Below are 17,366 nucleotides of genomic sequence, written 5' to 3' on the forward strand. Positions count from 1 at the left end.
CAGTATTTGGTACATCTAAGTACAGGCTAAGTGTCAGTGGTATGATTATTAATTTAGAAATTTTTCTATAATAATCAACTCATTTGAAAAGCTGTTGAAAGCTATGGGCCCTTTCCTAAGAAGAAATCCTGCACACACATACTGAGTTTTGCTTACCATTTCAGGGGATGCACAGAACCCTTGAGACACATCCTGGACACATACCCTCCCTCTGCCCCAGCTAGGATTCATGCATCTCGAGCAGAAATGAATCCTGTACTGTAGAGACATGAGAGCTTTTATTGTCTCCATATTCCCTATGAAGAATCTGATTTTCCCATAATTTAGGAAATTCACTCATTGCCACTCAGCTAATGAGGGAATGAAACTGGAACTCAAACCTAAAAATGTTGGACTTGAAATCCAGTGTCATTCCAGGACATCGTTCCAATACGTTATGGGAACTGCCTGCTGTCTTGTCCTCAGTTGGGAGTTCTCTTCTTGGTACTCATGATGTTACTCCATTTACAACATCAGCAGCATAACAAGATCACTTGAGGCCTGACTTGCACCTATGTCAATGAAATATACGTATGGGCAAATATCAACCAAGGATTTATACGTTGCAAAGTAAACTCACTTTGATATTATCATTGCTGCTTCCTCAATACTTCATGCCTGCTAAATTAGTTTGCTTTTTATGAATAACGTTGATACTATGCTCTGCCTTTTGTCATTATTAATAAGATGTTATTTTGTCAATGTAATATAATATTTAGGAACTTAAATATCATTTAATAGAAAAGGTAATTTATTTAATTATCAATCAAGAACATCAGCATAGGTAGATGAGGAATGTGACCAAAATTTTTTTAACAGCATAAAGAGTTATTACTCCGTCATTAGTTATATAAATATACATAATTATCTTAGGAGCACGTTGTAGTACACAGATGTTTATTCTTGTGTATATGCATGTGTGTTTTGCAAAGTGTACAAAACAAAGTTAAGATTTTCTTTTGGTGTGTGTTGTGGCAGATGGGGAAGATAATGCGTGGACCATTCATGAAGTTCGTAGCACACGCAGCCTCCTTCACCATTTTTCTGGGACTACTAGTCATGAATGCAGCTGACAGATTTGAAGGCACCAAACTCCTTCCTAATGAAACCAGCACAGATAATGCAAAACAGCTGTTCAGGATGAAAACATCCTGCTTCTCGTGGATGGAGATGCTCATTATATCCTGGGTAATAGGTAAAGACTGATTTTCCGTCATCATTTATTTTTGCAGCCTTAGCAGTTGGACTGAATGACACTGATTCCTTCGCACATCATTATACAAATGTATACAGCATGATACAATGCACTACACACCGTGATATTTTTGTGTGTTTTTAAAGCACAGTTATCTTGGGTTCATTACCGGTGCCATAGTCTTCTCACGTGCTATGTGCTTTTTGAATTTCCAAGAAACAGCCAGGAAGAAAATGAACATGATCGTATTAATCATACTCTGCCAGTGACGAAAAACTGCCATTCATCTTGTGGGAGAGCTGTGACTTCAAGCTTCAAAACAACCACATGATGTTATGCTGAAATTTAATAGGAACTGAAGCTAATAGACACTCGTGTTTACTGAACATTTATTGTGTACCAGGACCTGTTCAAAGCACTTTACGTACATCAAATCACACACTCTCTGTGCCTGTTTTCTAATCTAACATAATAATAACACTTAACATAATAATGACATCTACCTTGCAGCATTATGTGAGGATTAAGCAATTTGCTTTAGATTTTCCAGATGGGAAGTGAAACAGAGGGAATGCAGTCTTAACTGCTACACTATTTGTCTTTGGAATCAATCATACATGTGGCTTGTCATTAAATATAATGCAAGTGAGAACGATATTTCAATTGGATATTTATGAATGAATAAATACAATAGCTATTAAGTACCTTTGTTAGGTAATGAGGATACTGAGGTGAATGAGACACAGGCCTTGCAGTCAAGGAGGTTAAGTCTAGGGAGTAGGTCAGTGAGTAAATCAGTAATTAAAGCTATATGACAAATACTATAATCGAGGAGCTGTTAGAGTGTTATGAACATACACCAATTGGGCATCTAAATCTGAGTGGAAGGGGCAGAGAAGGCCTCCCTGGAGTGTACCTTCAATCGGAGACTTTGAAGATAAGGAAATGTTAACCAGACCGAGTGTTTATGGGCAGTAAGAACACTACAAGGTGTGGAAACATTAGATGCAATGGTGTGGAATTAGGACAACAGCTGGCACACTTGCAATGTTATTAAGAGTTAGACCCAGCTGGAGCGCAGGTGCATTTGTGGATGTGTGTAATGGGAGATAAGGGTGGTGAGATGGCTAGAGGATGGTTTTCAGCTGTTGGTGATGTGATCCGGTCACATTTTAGAAAGCTCACAGGGTTGTGAGGTAAAGGGAGGCTTAGCGGAGGAGTGAGTCTGGAGACTGAGAGACAATTGAAGTGATCCCTGTGAGGAGGATAAGGACAAGAACTCAGGGGATGGGGGAAAGGACTTGAGAGCTTCTTAAAAGATACTCTTCAGAGAACTTGGTGATTTATTGTACATGGAAAGGGAGAGCTGGGAATTCTGTCTTGGATTACTAGGTGGTAACTCTAAGAGGGAGAATATAGAAGGAAGATCATGCTTGGGTCTGGAGAATGGAAAGCTGTTAATGAAGTGTGGGTTCTGATTGACTTTGAAGTGCCCACGGGATTTCCAAGTGAAGATGTCTGCTAAATAACAGACAATAGAACCCCTGAAGGAACCCTGAGATGTGGATAAAGTTTCAGCAATCTTCATTTCCCAGATGGTACTTAAGGCCCTGACTATGCATGAGATCACCTAGGGTGGTTATGTGAAGAGTGTAAAGAGAAGAGGACTCAAGGAATCTTTACACAAAACCTTTAGTAGTCCCTAAGCTTGGTTCTCTGCCAGTGATCTGGAGAAGCATCTACAGTCAGTTTTATTTCACTTCTAGGGCAGGGGATGTCTTCTTGGCTTCTTCACACTGGGGCCCCATAGGATGATCAATTGAAATATTATGAAGCCCTATACAAATTACCATATGATAATTTTAAATGCTTATGAGGTAATTCAACAGTGTTGAGAGTTACTTAAAACTTCTGAATCACTTCATTTCTTGGATATGTACCAAGGAGAAATATGGACAGTGGCTAACACGTGGATAGCATCATTAAAGTAATGATAAGCCTTAAATAAAGAAGAGGACTTTAATTTTCCACTCTTTCTAGTTTAATTGATATTTACCTAACACTGAAAAACTATAAGAAATAAATTATATTTCACTTTGAATACTTGATTTAAAATAAGAACAAACAATCATTTGGACACTGCATTTATCTTGTTAAACTAAGTGCTCATGTGCCATAGTGTTTTGTGTATTAGTGTATCCAAAGTACATAATACAGGTCTTGGCACATAGGAAGTGTCCAATAAATTTCATATAATTATGATTATTATTAACCTCATCACTGAGAGTTCATATGTTACTTTTATTTAGAAGTGGTATTTCCTACTGAAACATATTAAGCAAGATATGACTCCTTAGTTTAATGATTTTATTCGTGAGTTCTTTGAACTGCCTCTCTGAGTTTTCTTGTAGCTCACTGAGTTTCTTCATAACAGCTATTTTGCATTATCTATCAGTTAGATCGCAATCTTCCATGACTTGATGTTTGGTTTCTGGAGAATTGTTGATTTTCTTTTTGTGATGCCATGTTACCATGGTTTTTCGTGGTGCTTGGTGAGTTGTTCTTCTGCTGGTACACGTGTCATAGCAAATACTTTTCTTATTTAGGTATAGCTTTGATTCTGACTATTCAACCTACTGGAGATTAGAAGGCTTTCCTTTGTTTTTCAGTAGGTGGTCTATAGCACTAGTTTTTGTTTCTCTTACCTGAGCTGCCTCTGGCTGTATTTGAGGATCCGTGTGTTCTACCCTCCACTACCTCTATTAGGGGTGTCACAGGGTACTCTCATCCCCTGTGCCCGAGCCTCTGGGGGTCACTGATGTCTTATTGTTACTGGTATAGCTGCAGTAGCTGGCTTCCCTGCCTGAGGTACAGGGATGGCTAACACCTCTGCACCGTCCAGGATCACCTCGGTTGGAAGCCTTGCTGTCATGGAGTGGGGAGGGGGACAAAGAAGAGGGAGTGGTTTCATGGGGCACTGCCTCTGCTGTTGCCCCTTTCCTTGTGGCTGCAGGTGCCACTGTGTTTGGGAGGTCCAAGTTGTACGTGCCCTTCTACTGCTGCTACCAGGCTCTGAGCTGCAGCCAGAGCCTAGGATTGTGGGATTCTGCCTCCGCTGCATCTCCATTCCCCATGGCCTCAGGTGCCAGAGTGGCTGCGAAGCCAGAGTCACATGGGCACCTCTGCTGCTGCCCACCAGGTTCTGGGGCTGAGGGTGGCTGGCTCAGCTGCCACAGCTCGGGGGCCAGAATGCTAGGAACCACTTTCACTGTTGCCCCAGTTTGCCTCCTCTATGTGCTCCAATCTACCCACCTTCATATGTACCTATGTGTGGATGTCTCTGGCATCCTGGTGTGTTAGGCAATGTAGCCTTTATTGGGTTATCAATGCTTTACTCACTATAGATTGAAGGAGATAGACAAAAGGATCCTTTCATGCTGCCATGATGATGAAGTCACCTCTCTTTAGTTCAAGATGAAACTTTGAAAACATTAAATTTTGTGAAGGAGATTAGATATGATGAATGTTCACTTTATTCTTTATCAAACATAATTCACTCTCCTCATACTATGTTCTTAATAAACATTAGAAGTTTTCCTTTTTCACTTAGAAACCTAAACCAAAAATATTACATTAACTTTTAATTTTATGAATAAAAACATTTTCCGTGGAACTATTGGTCCACTAAACTTTGTATTTGAGATTCAGAGATTACCTCACAGTGTTTGTTTAAAGCAAAAACAATGACTCAGAACAGACAGCTAATACTTTACGGCATATGTTAGACGCCTGGTTCAGTTTCTGACACTGGTATTTATTTTTCTTTTTGAAGTTATTCTTGAAAGTAAGTTGTTGTACTTCTGGAAATATTAATAAGAAGTGGCCTACTTAGGTCAGACGCTTGTTGGTTTGAGAGAAAAGACTCACAATATTCGTCACAGAAAGAAAATTATCTAATTTTTAGTTGACAAAAAGTTGAAAGGCTGAATGACGGAATTGACGTTCCAGGAGATCTTGACAAGGCTGAATGGTGAGCTCAGACCAACGAGAGAAGGTGTAGCGGGAACACAGAGAAGGGAGACAGGCTTGATGACACTTCACGTGAAGAGGTCCCAAGGAGAACTCTTAACTTAATGTCCAGTGTGAGCTGCTGAGGAAGCAAATGCAATTCCTGGTTGACTCTTCCACAAAAGGAGAGACTGCAGTCAAGGGCTGTAATTACCCCACTGTTCCATGCACTGGCTAGTCCACGTCCTCAGGACTGTGCATGGCTGTAGGTGCCGCATGCAGGCAATGGGCCAATAGGGAGCAACCCAAGGAAAGCAGCCAGAAGAGTGAGTGGCCCTCCACAGGACAGCACTTGAGGGGACTAGGGAAGCTCACTCTGGAGGATGGGGTGGGGGGTGGAACCCAAGGATTGTGGATCCTGTAGTTTGTTTATTTGTAGGACCCCATTTACAGAAAAAGAAGACAAAACAGGGCCCTTGAAGAAGCCTGGGCAAATAAGGCGTCTTGAAGCTTAAGTTTCATTAGCTCCGTGGTTAACCTGCCTCTGCTGGAGAAGAGTAGATTTAATGAGCACACAGGTGTTTTTGTTTTGTTTTATGTTGTTTTAAGAAATGTAAAGGCAGAGGGAGCAGACTCATGCTGTACTGCTCTAGAGGGCAGAATTAGCACCATTGGATCCACACTAAAGGGGTACTTCCTGAAAACTCAACAACGGGGTGAGCAGCCTTCAGAAGCAGTAAGCACCTCATCTCCAGACGCATTCAAGCAGAGGCTTGATCCCCGTGGAGAAGTCCCTTGCTTGCGAGAGAAGTTGGACTAGATGGGGGATTTCAAACTAAGCTTGGCAGCTCCTGGGGAGCCTCAGGGAAATAAGGCAGGAGCTCTTCTTTCAGACAGAATAGTCCACTGTACTTGTTTTGTTTTTAAGCTTTGTTAAGATATCGTTTTTACCAAGAATTCTACTTCTTAAAGCGAGGGAGAGAATAAGATGGAGGAGAAGCGGGAGGAAGGAAAGGCAGCTTTGGAAACAACTGGACTATACGACATGAGTTTAAATGTCCCTTTCAGCCCATGCTTCAGTTACTCTAAGCTATCCTTGTCTCCTGTTGAGGAGGCTGGCAGGAACCCAGGGACCGCAAAAAGAAGGCTGCCTTCAGACTTTTTCACCCCTGCTCGTGGTTTGCGTGTGTATGGGTGTGTGCATGTGTGAGTGTACACAAGCAGTATTTCCTGTTTTAAATTTGATCCACTAAAATATATATGAGTTCCATCCTAGTGTCTTCTTAACTTGGAGTAATTGAAAATAAATAATGAGGTTGTCTTCTCTTAAGATCACATCCTCTGTGCTGCATTGAATGCCGGTTTTGAGAAAAGCACATGGTAAGCTGCTGGAGAGCATAGACTATGGCATTTTCTTAATCCCTGCAGAGCTCCACAGCCATCATGTGGCAGGTTCCGTGATAGAGGTTCATGACAAATGTGAGAATTTGGGGCAGGTGATCACTGGGGGAAAGGGAAAAGATTAATTTCAACTAGGGGACTATGAAAAGCTTCTTGGTTGGAGGTAGGTTTTGATTGATTGTTGGAGTTTGGATTGTATTTCTCCAGATGGCTCTAGGAGAAGGCAGGATGTCAGAGAGTAGGGTGTCTTAAAGGTAATAGGGGTAAAGTAACTTCTCTTTAGTAAAGTATGATTCTTCAAATTAAGAAAGAAAATATGTTGGGCCTGCCCGGTGGCTTAGCAGTTAAGTTAACGTGCTCTGCTTCGGCGGCCTGGGGTTCTGGGGTTCAGAACCTGGGTGCGCACTGACGCACCACTTGTCAAGCCATGCTGTGGCGGCGTCCCATGTAAGGTAGGGGAAGATGGGCACAGATGTTAGCCCAGGGCAAATCTTCTCCAGCAAAAAGAGGAGGATTGGCAATGGATGTTATCTCAGGGCTAATCTTCCTTACAAAGAAGAAAAAAAAAAAAGTGTGTGCTAATCATAGAAAACTTAAAATAGTAAGTGCTCAGTAAATGTTAGTCGTTTTTTTCCCCAAGTGCCAGATACTGTGCTGTGAATTTTACCTATATTATTTTACTATCTTATGACAATCCTATGAAGTAGGAACAAACTAGTGTCATCCCCATTTTACAAAATGAGTTTTAGAAAGTTGAAGTAACTTGCTAAAGATTACATAGCTGATAAGTGGAAGAACAAGGTCTCAAATCCATGGCAGTCTGATCCCAAAACCTATGCTCCTAAATATTGCACTAAATTTTAGAGAGAATATGCAATATTATTAATAATTCCATCAAGAGACAATTACTATTAATATGTTCCTATAATTGCTTCTAGTCTTTTACTAGTCTTGTTTTAAACATAAAGTTGTAGAATACGTAACAGTTTTAACTGTTTTACTTAACATGGTTTTTTTTGTTTGTTTGTTTTAAATGTGTTTTTGTTTTTTTTTTGCTGGGAAAGATTCACCCTGAACTAACACCTGTTGCCAATTTTCCTCTCTTTCTTTTTTTCCTCCCCAAAGTCCCAGTACATAGTTGTGTATCCTAGTTGTAAGTCCTTCTAGTTCTCCTGTGTGAGGCACCACCACAGCATGGCTATTGACAGATGAGTGGTGTCAGGGGTTCCTTGCCCAGGAACTGAATCCAGGCTACTGAAGTGGAGTGCACCGAACTTTAACCACTAGACCATTAGGGCTGGCTCTTAACATGTTTAAATATTGATGACAAACATTTTCCAATGTGTGTTAGTCCAGCTCCTCCAAGAAGCACGTTTAAAGACAGGATTAAATGTAAAACAATTTTATTAAGGGAAATTTCATGTGAGAAAAAATGGGTAGGGAGCTGAAGAAGGTTGCAAGGGCTGTCACACTGGGATGCAAGTCTGACCCTGAGGAAAGGATGGAGGGAAGGAGAGTTAGGTAGAAGCATCCTAGATCTCCATGTAGTCTAAGGAAAGTTCTGCAAGGCCATCAGGAAATCCGTGAGCCACAGTAGGCCATTAGAGGAGTCCCATGTCTCCCAAGAAGGGGTGCCCTCAGTCATTGGCTGGCAGCAGCCCATGGGAAGCATGGCCTTTGGGCAAAAGTGGCAATAGGTTTCAGAATGTGCTAGCTAAGGCCCACAGCTAATTAAATTCCTGTAGTTGGAAGTCTGTGACGTACATTGTCCTGGCCACTACCCCATGGTAATTAAAATATTATATTAAATGGCTGCATAATACTCCATCTGTGGAAGTCCCATGATTACTTCTATTTTGAGTGTGTGAGTGTGGGTGCATGTGTGTGTTTTGGTTATTATAAAGAATCCTACAATGAACGTCTTTTAAATATATTTTTTATGTATAGAATTAATGGATCAAAGAATGTTTGTTTTTTGAAGACTCTTAATGAACTTTTTCAAATTGCTTTCAGATAATGCACTGATATTTCTGGACTGTGGGATTTGTGGAGACATGGGAATTATGGCTAGATGGGTGGGATGGGGCCAAATTTTGAAGAGTTTTGAGTGTCACACTGAGACCTTTTGAATATTTTGTTTTATTGAAGAGCTAAGGATGGAATGAAATTGCATTGATATTTTAACCTTTTTCCAATGCAGGCATGATATGGGCTGAATGTAAAGAAATTTGGACTGAAGGCCCCAAAGAATACTTGTTTGAGTTGTGGAATATGCTTGATTTTGGTATGTTAGCGATCTTTGCAGCATCTTTCATTGCAAGATTCATGGCATTTTGGCATGCTTCCAAAGCCCAGAGCATCATTGATGCAAATGATACTTTGAAGGACTTGACAAAAGTCACATTGGGAGACAATGTGAAATACTACAATTTGGGTGAGTTTACAGCACACAGTCAATAAGTTAATAAAAACGAAGAAATTTCTAGTAAAAGTACATGTCAGTAGTAGTTTGGTTACTACTCAGTTCTCATATAATTGTTGGTTAGTTTCCAGCTTCTTCAGAGTATCTGTATCTGAAGAGGCATGCTTTCTGCCTCTTCCTTTGGTTTTTTTACTGGCTGGAAACCTCTCTTAATCACAAAAATCATTGCACTTGATCTCCTGGATCAATTAGCTAACTACAAAACTCCATTGAGAAAGCCTCTTATATCTTGGATTTATTTTTTCTCTCTTGTCTATTAAAAATAGTACACATTTGAGTATTGTTTCCATCTAAGACATACAAACTATTTGAAAGCAAGGAAGTTGTTGGAGTTTCTGGAAGGCCTTGATAAATAACACCATTTTTTCTCACCCAGGCTTTGAACTAGATGAGAAATAAAACAAAAAGCTAATATGGAGGCCAGATCATCATCTCTAATATTGATAAAGTTCAGGGTGGATGAGACAGTTCTGAATCTATTAGCCAATGGGCTCTGTAACATTGAACACCAGAATTAGGCAGACTTATCCTCCAATTTTAAGACAGCAGTGGACAGGGCAGTTTTCCCCAGATGGGTATGGCAGCAAGTGCCTGATCATATGAGATTGCTCCATGGGGGACCAGAGGAGAATTCTCAGGAAAAAGAGGGCAGAGCCTAACCAAGTATGCTCAGTTATACTTCCCAATTTAGCAATCAGCTAAGTCATTCCACCTCCTCAGTAGGAAACTGACTAAGGAATGGAAATAGTTCGGTTACTTGCTTAGGGAAAATCCCTCCTTGTAGAATCTTGGAGTGGAGAAAATAGATTCCCTTTGAATACTTATTTCAAACCCTCTAATAAGAAATCAGTTAACATTCAGTTGGCATCTCTATGAGTGTATTGGCTATATCATATAGGCATTTCTTTTTTATTATTAATTTTTAATATTTATTTTAATGTTCAACAAATTTTTCAATAAACAGAATTTTTAAAAGTCAAAGCTATCTATTTATATTTTGTACTTGTATTCAAAGCACTCTAAAAAAGGAAACTGCTTTCATTAGTTTCTTGCATCCTTTCCTAATTCCACTTTTCAGCAAATAAGCAAATACAAATTTATAATCATATTTTTCCTCTTTCTTACACATTGTTTTGCATTTTTCTTCATTAATGGTTTCTTAATTGGGTTTTTGATGACCTGATATAAATATGCCAGGAAAATTCATAAGTGAATAATTGCTACATTTTTATGATAAAAATATACTTAGGTGACCAATAAAAATTACTTTAGTAAGTTTAAATAACTATAAGTATTCCACAAGCCCAAAATTACATTATAGTGTAATTACAGTTTAAGATTAAATAATAAATGCTACCATTTATTTAGTGCCAAGCACTTTCTAAACTGAATGTATGTTGGCTTATTGAATTCTCACAACAGATGAGAGAGGTAGGAGTGATATTATCTCATTTTTAAAGACAGGAAAATAAAAAGCTAAGAGAAGTTAAGTAATCTGTACCAGTTTTTCCAGTTGAATACACACACACACACACACACAAATACTGGAATTTTTGCATATACTGACTCTATAGTTTGAGCTCCTAATCATTATACTATACCCTTATACCCTTATGAAAAATTACCAGCAAACCAAGAGGGCCATTTTCTCAATAAATTCAGACGTTCAAATATAGCTGACACTTAAAGAAGCCCTTTAAGATCAGAGACTTCCATCGGGAACTAGATTGCTAATATAATTATATTTCTTTCCCAAAAAAGAAGTTACCTAAATAAACAACTTAAACTCACCATAACTCTTGTCTTTCCTTTTTCCTAGCCAGGATAAAGTGGGACCCCTCTGATCCTCAAATTATATCTGAAGGTCTTTATGCAATTGCTGTAGTTTTAAGTTTCTCTAGAATAGCTTATATTTTACCAGCAAATGAAAGCTTTGGACCTCTGCAGATATCACTGGGAAGAACAGTGAAAGACATCTTCAAGTTCATGGTCATATTCATCATGGTGTTTGTGGCCTTTATGATCGGAATGTTCAACCTCTACTCCTACTACATTGGTGCAAAACAAAATGAAGCCTTCACCACGTACGTGCTCTCAGATGTTTTGATCACAGAGATTGCAGATTAAATAAATGTTAGCTTAACAATATTCATATATGTCCATGGGATAAATCATGTTTGGGTAAAAAGTTCATCTCCACTTCCTCTTTAGCAAAATGAGAGGATTTTAAAATGAGTAGGAAGAACTCAAAATTGGAGGCACCTTCCTAATATTAAGCAATAATAGCTAACATTTTTAGAGACAGATATTGCAGTAAATACCTCACATGCATCATTTTATTATCTCTATTTCACAAAAAGAGGAAGCTGAAGTTCAGAAAAGTTAAGTAACTTGCTGAATGCTGCCTAGCTGCTAGTGTGTGGAAAAGTCAGGACGTAACCGTTTGTCCATTGACTTCAGCATCTGTGCCCTTCTGCTTCCTAGAGACTTCTGGGGCACGGGCCGTGAGAACAGCTGCTTTTCTAATTCAAGTCATTGGATCTTATCATTGAGAATATCCGAGTTATCAATAGTGACAGGAGTTTTGACTTATGTTCGTCATGGATACGTGTTCTTTTATAAAGTATGTTTGGAATAGATTACTCAAATATTAGGTCTTCAGTGTTACAATGAGAAGCATCGACTGAAGCATAACCTATTGTTATCCATATTCCTGTAAAGTTCAGTTTATCAGAGAAATGAAACCACCTGGGTTAAGCAGAAGGGCTTAGCTTTGGTCAATAATTATGCCTAAAGCATTGAAATTCCTACCTAAGATATGTCAGTGATTTTGGTAACATTGGCTATGTTTATATTGTCATGTTTTCCTTAAGACACATACTATTATTATCTATTTATTGGATATGAGTGGAAGTATAAATGAGCAGGAGACCCAAAAGGACTCTAACATATTATTTTTACTAAGTAATACGTTTAAAACTTTCATTGCCAAAGTTATGGGTTATTTAAATGTTAACATCTGCGGTTATGTAGTTATGTTAATAGCACTTACTGAGTGCTTATTATGTCCCAGATATTGAGCTTTCTGCTTCATATGTACAATATTACCTCATCCTTGAAACAATCCTGGAAAGAAGTATTTATTGTAGCCATTTCCAGAAGAGAAAACTGAGGTTCAGGGAAGTAAAGAATTTTCTCATGAATATCTAATAATTTGCAAGGACACTAAATCAACTCACTTTTATTATGGTACCATTGTCATTTATTTATACACTTTATTATTTCCTTTCTCTCTTTATTTTTCCCCAGGGTGGAGGAGAGTTTTAAGACACTGTTCTGGGCTATATTTGGACTGTCCGAAGTGAAGTCAGTGGTCATCAACTATAATCACAAATTCATTGAAAATATCGGTTATGTTCTTTATGGAGTCTATAATGTTACAATGGTCATTGTTTTGCTAAATATGTTAATTGCAATGATCAACAGTTCATTCCAGGAAATTGAGGTACAATCTCTATATGTTTATATACTCTGTACCTACATGTTTTAACTATTCCAGGGATCAACTCAGCAGTGGTGGTGAAAATATAGACTACTTTCCCTCTGTTCTTTCCCTGTTTTGTATACTTGTTTGACTAGAAATCTAGAAAATTTTAATGTTTTTCTTCCAAATGCAACATCAGTGGGTGTAGTGGGATAGTAAGGCGTAAGGAAGAGAAATGTCTGATTCGTGATTGTTATTTTTAAAAAAAAAAACACTTTAGAAATACTATTATCAGCATGAATTTATATTTTATTCAAAAAAATTATTGCTTAGGAATACCACTATTCTCCAAATCTTTTCTGAGTGGTGTTCAAAAGTGACACTTTCTGAAATTTAGAGTGATGGTGTAATTTTTATTCCAGAAATCTTGGTCTGTGTCCCGAATTAATCAAATTAGTGATCTAGTGCAGAATAAAAGAGTGAATAATTTTTCATAGTGTTTTTCAGAATGTAGGAAAATACACTTGTATCTTTCAGTGTATTTATAAACATACGGAAGTTTTGAGATCTATAGTTCTATAAGCCTTATAAAATTTTAGACAGATTAGGAAAGGGTGTGTGAATAGAACCTTAACATTTTGAAAAAATCTTGGAGTGGTCTTTGGGGTCTGAGAGTGTTTGCAGACATCATTACATCCATCTAGCCACACCATCTTAGAAGCATCGCAGTAACTCTGTTTATGCATTTGCTTGCTGAACTGTCACGTGTGTTTGTATAGGATGATGCTGATGTGGAATGGAAATTTGCAAGGGCCAAGCTTTGGTTTTCCTACTTTGAGGAGGGAAGAACTCTTCCTGTTCCCTTCAACCTGGTGCCAAGTCCAAAGTCCCTGTTTTATCTCTTACTGAGGCTTAAAAAGTGGATTTCTGAGCTGTTCCAGAGTCATAAAAAAGGTTTCCAGGAAGATGCAGAGATGAACAAGGTAATTTGACTTAATATTTATAATTATATTTTTAGATGCTGCAACCATTATAATCACTGTACCACATCCCTTTAAAAAGAAGCAGTCTGTGATAACATGTCCATCCATTCTCAAATGCAGTCATTTAGCTGAACACAGTCCTTTGGCTTGTGTCTGTCTAGCAGGAGCACATTGGACGTCTCCTACTTAAAAGAATATAAGAAAAATTCATGAAGTGTAACTAAAATAATGTATTACATTATCTGAAGTGGGTACTGAAAGGAAGAGCTATTCTGAATGGCCCCATTTTCACTGTTGTGGCTACCCGTCCCTCACCTTCAATTTACACAGCTAGGTAAAGCATCAGTAGCTGATTATGACTTGGGGGAATTTGAAAGACTTTTAAGTAACTTTTACATTAAAAAGTTCAGAAATCAATTGCTCACATGCAATATGGGAGACTAGGTTTGGCATTAAGTAGTTCAAGAAGGAAAGATCTAAGGGTACTGATTGGAAACAACAATCTCATGAGGCAATGCAATCTCAAGAAACCATAAAAGAGGTATAGTGCTTAGATGAGGTAGTAGGATGATCGCAGTATGTTCAGAAAAGTTTAGAGTGTATGTGGAATGTTGTATATAACTGTGTGTGTGTGGGGGGGGTGGTTACTCTATGCAAGGTACTCTGCTGGGTGGAGAATTCTACATCCAAGAGGGTCATTGAGAGACTAGATGCATTCAGAGGGGAGGGCCAGGAAGGGGACAGTGTGGATACAGTGTCGTATGATAGGGAATTGGAGAAGCTAGCTGTTTCATTTGAAGAGGAAGATCAAAGGGGAATAAGATGAATATCTTTAGAATTCCCACTTTTGGCTAGGGAGCACACTTGTTTTTTGTCTCTTCAAAAAAAGGAAGAGAGGCAATGGGTAAAAGTTGCAAATAGTTCAATTTTAGTTCTATGTAAAAACAAATTTGTAACAAAATCTGCCCAAGAAAGTGGTGGGCTGTCTTATGAAGTAGTGAGCTCCCCATCACTGCAAGTAATCAATAAACGCTGGATGACCAACATTAGAAATTTATAGAAGATCTTCCTACGCTGGGTGGGCAGTTGAACCAAATGATTGTAAAGCTTCCTTGCAGTTATAAGATTCTATTATTGAATACAAGGGAAATATTCTAGTTCCCGCTGTGTTTGCCACTTACGACTTGGGGTTCTCGAATAAGTAATAAACTCTCTCAGCTCTAATTTCCTCAACTGTAATATGGGAATAAAAAGTATATCTATACCATGAAGATCAGATCAAATAAATAGGTAAATGTACTTTGAGAATACTAAAGTCCTCTATAAATGTAGTTATTATGATTATTTTGTGTAGGAATTTTATAAAAATATACCATCTACACCATTCTTCCAGATGTATAACTTATAGAACTCAGTGGGTTGAGTAGCAAAAATTTTCCTCACTTTACTTAATGTTAAGAGCGTAGTTTACAGGTCTAATTAGAAGTGCAACCTGAGGCAATTCAGTGTGCAAAGGAAATGTCTAAGTGCCTACCAATGGGAAGAACCCAATAAGAGTATGTTTCTCTTATTGAAACTTGCTGGAGAATTAGACCAGATGGCCTTTAAAATGTAGAATAAAGAAAGAGTGAAATTGTTTTTACAATTCCAAATGTACAATTAGCAATGGTACTCATTTTACTCTCTCTTTAAAAGAGAAATGAAGAAAAGAAATTTGGAATTTTGGGAAGTCATGAAAATCTTTCAAAATTATCACTTGACAAAAAACAGGTAAGATCATATTTGAAAATAAGAAATCATGCATATTATCAGGCTTATCTTTTCAGAGAAGAGGACAGATGTTCAGAAGCAATTTCAAGAAATAGGTAATAGACACATTAAAGAATTTAACTATCTTAACAATGCTCAAAGAATCTGTTATTGAGAGGTGGAAATAAGCCTGTATCCAATTAACAGCAAAAAGAATTATGTGTATATTTAAGACAGATATTAAACATGTTTTTGAGTGCTTATGGGTGATGGAATATATGAATAGTCATGTAAAGAAGGAAAAATTAAAATAATAGAGGAATTCATCAGGGACCTGTTAGAGATGATTAACTTAACTCAGCAGCTCAGGTGGAGAGTATACACACCTAGCAGAGCCTCCTTATTTGCAATCAAGAAGCTGTCAAAAAAAGGCACCTTGAGAATTCAATAGCTATTGTAGTCAGCACGGTTCATAACGAGCACTGTGCCCTGGAGATGCATCAGCTCCCTTATTTGGAGTGGCAAAATCCCCAATGATGAGGTGCAGCTTGCACATAGTAGGGATGCAATAAATGCTTGTTGCTAAGGGAAATTATAAATAAATTAATTAGGAGAAGGGCAGTGTATCAGGTAAGACTTGCTTTCAGTTGCACATAATAAAAAAACTATTCACGGTGTTTTAAACAAGACAGTTGTTTTTCCCCTCTCATTAATCTCTCCAGAGTTAGGCAGTAGAGGACTGTTGTCAGGGGTGAGTCTCTGTGATTCACCTGGATTTTTTGTCATAGTCAGATGCAAGATGACAGCTGCATCTCCAGCCATTACACCCACTTTTCAGGTATGAAGAAGGAAGGAGAGTGAAGGAAAAGTGGGCATGCTAGCTGAATCTGCCACCACTCTCAGAAGTCCGCCCAACAATTTCTGTTATTAGATCTCATTAGCCAGCACTATGCTACAGGGCCACCCCATGGGACACAAATGACAAGGAAGGATGCTATTTTGTTTTGTTTTTAAGCTAAGTATGTTCCTCCCCCAACAAAATAGGAATACTATTGATATAGTATTGATATAGTGTTGATATAGTAAGAGCATTGAACTAAGTACTCAGAAGATTGGGATCTCATCTCATCACTGCCCCTTTAGCAATTCATTGAACTTCTTTGAACCTCAATCTCCTCCTCTGTAAAATACGGATGATCAAGTTGTACAGCCCTTACACAGATTGTTGGGAGGATTAAATTGATGCTTTGTAAATTACAAACACCATACAAATGTAAAGTACTTGTTTAGAGAAGCGGCTTTTTTTGTTATCGGTTATAAATAACTCAATAAAAATTCTGCAAAAGTAGGTCAGTGTAAGTTGAATTTTATAGTTTTCCAGTAAGAAACTACTTGTGCTGAAACTATGATGAATGCATGATAACAATAAATATTGGACAAATATGAGAAAAATTCAAGGAGAATCAAAATTCCTTTTTTTCTTAATGACAGAAACCATAGTATCTCTCAAATCAAATAATTTAATTTTCTTTGTAGTTTTTCCGAAAATGTAGAGAATTAATATTTGTTTTAATCATCTGAAAAATACATTCTATATCATTTAAACAAGGCTTGGATTACCTTACGCTTTTTCAATAGCACATATTTTAATCCTAGATTAAACAAACTAAGAGCAATACTAAGCCTGTAGTTATCTGACTCTAGTTGTGGATCAATAAAATGTTGATTCCAATGTCAGTTTAACCATCTAGAGACCTTTCTGTGTAATTGTTTATTATGGCGGCCTTCTCGTATCTGCTTTCAAGAGACAGCCTGCTTCAAGGAGTGTGGTCAGCTGACAGCTTTCTGCCACAGCACTGTTGGGATCCCCCTCAGCTTTTCTGCCATGGCGATGCTCTTTAGGTTATGGGCATTTCTTGCCAGCGCAGGACCCCTCTCTGGGCAGTCTTTGCACTGGAACTCCCCATTGGGCTGGCTGACTTTCTCACACAATCATCTTAGCTTTCCCTCTTTGACAAGTGAGCC

At 38.2% G+C, this 17,366-nt stretch overlaps 1 protein-coding gene across 1 annotated transcript in view; it reads left to right on the plus strand.

The window, feature by feature from the left end:
• The window catches only part of TRPC6 (transient receptor potential cation channel subfamily C member 6), an 87,781-nt gene that overhangs the window by 62,495 nt on the left and 7,920 nt on the right, over positions 1 to 17,366 (plus strand). Inside the window, exons 5-10 of the mRNA XM_058545351.1 lie at positions 1,018 to 1,234; positions 8,844 to 9,077; positions 10,945 to 11,209; positions 12,435 to 12,630; positions 13,389 to 13,592; positions 15,288 to 15,362. Coding sequence (XP_058401334.1) covers positions 1,018 to 1,234; positions 8,844 to 9,077; positions 10,945 to 11,209; positions 12,435 to 12,630; positions 13,389 to 13,592; positions 15,288 to 15,362 — 1,191 coding nt within the window. The remainder of the gene's footprint in view (positions 1 to 1,017; positions 1,235 to 8,843; positions 9,078 to 10,944; positions 11,210 to 12,434; positions 12,631 to 13,388; positions 13,593 to 15,287; positions 15,363 to 17,366) is intronic.

The sequence above is a fragment of the Diceros bicornis genome, chromosome 7 (genome assembly GCF_020826845.1).
Source record: "Diceros bicornis minor isolate mBicDic1 chromosome 7, mDicBic1.mat.cur, whole genome shotgun sequence".
Lineage (NCBI taxonomy): Eukaryota > Metazoa > Chordata > Mammalia > Perissodactyla > Rhinocerotidae > Diceros > Diceros bicornis.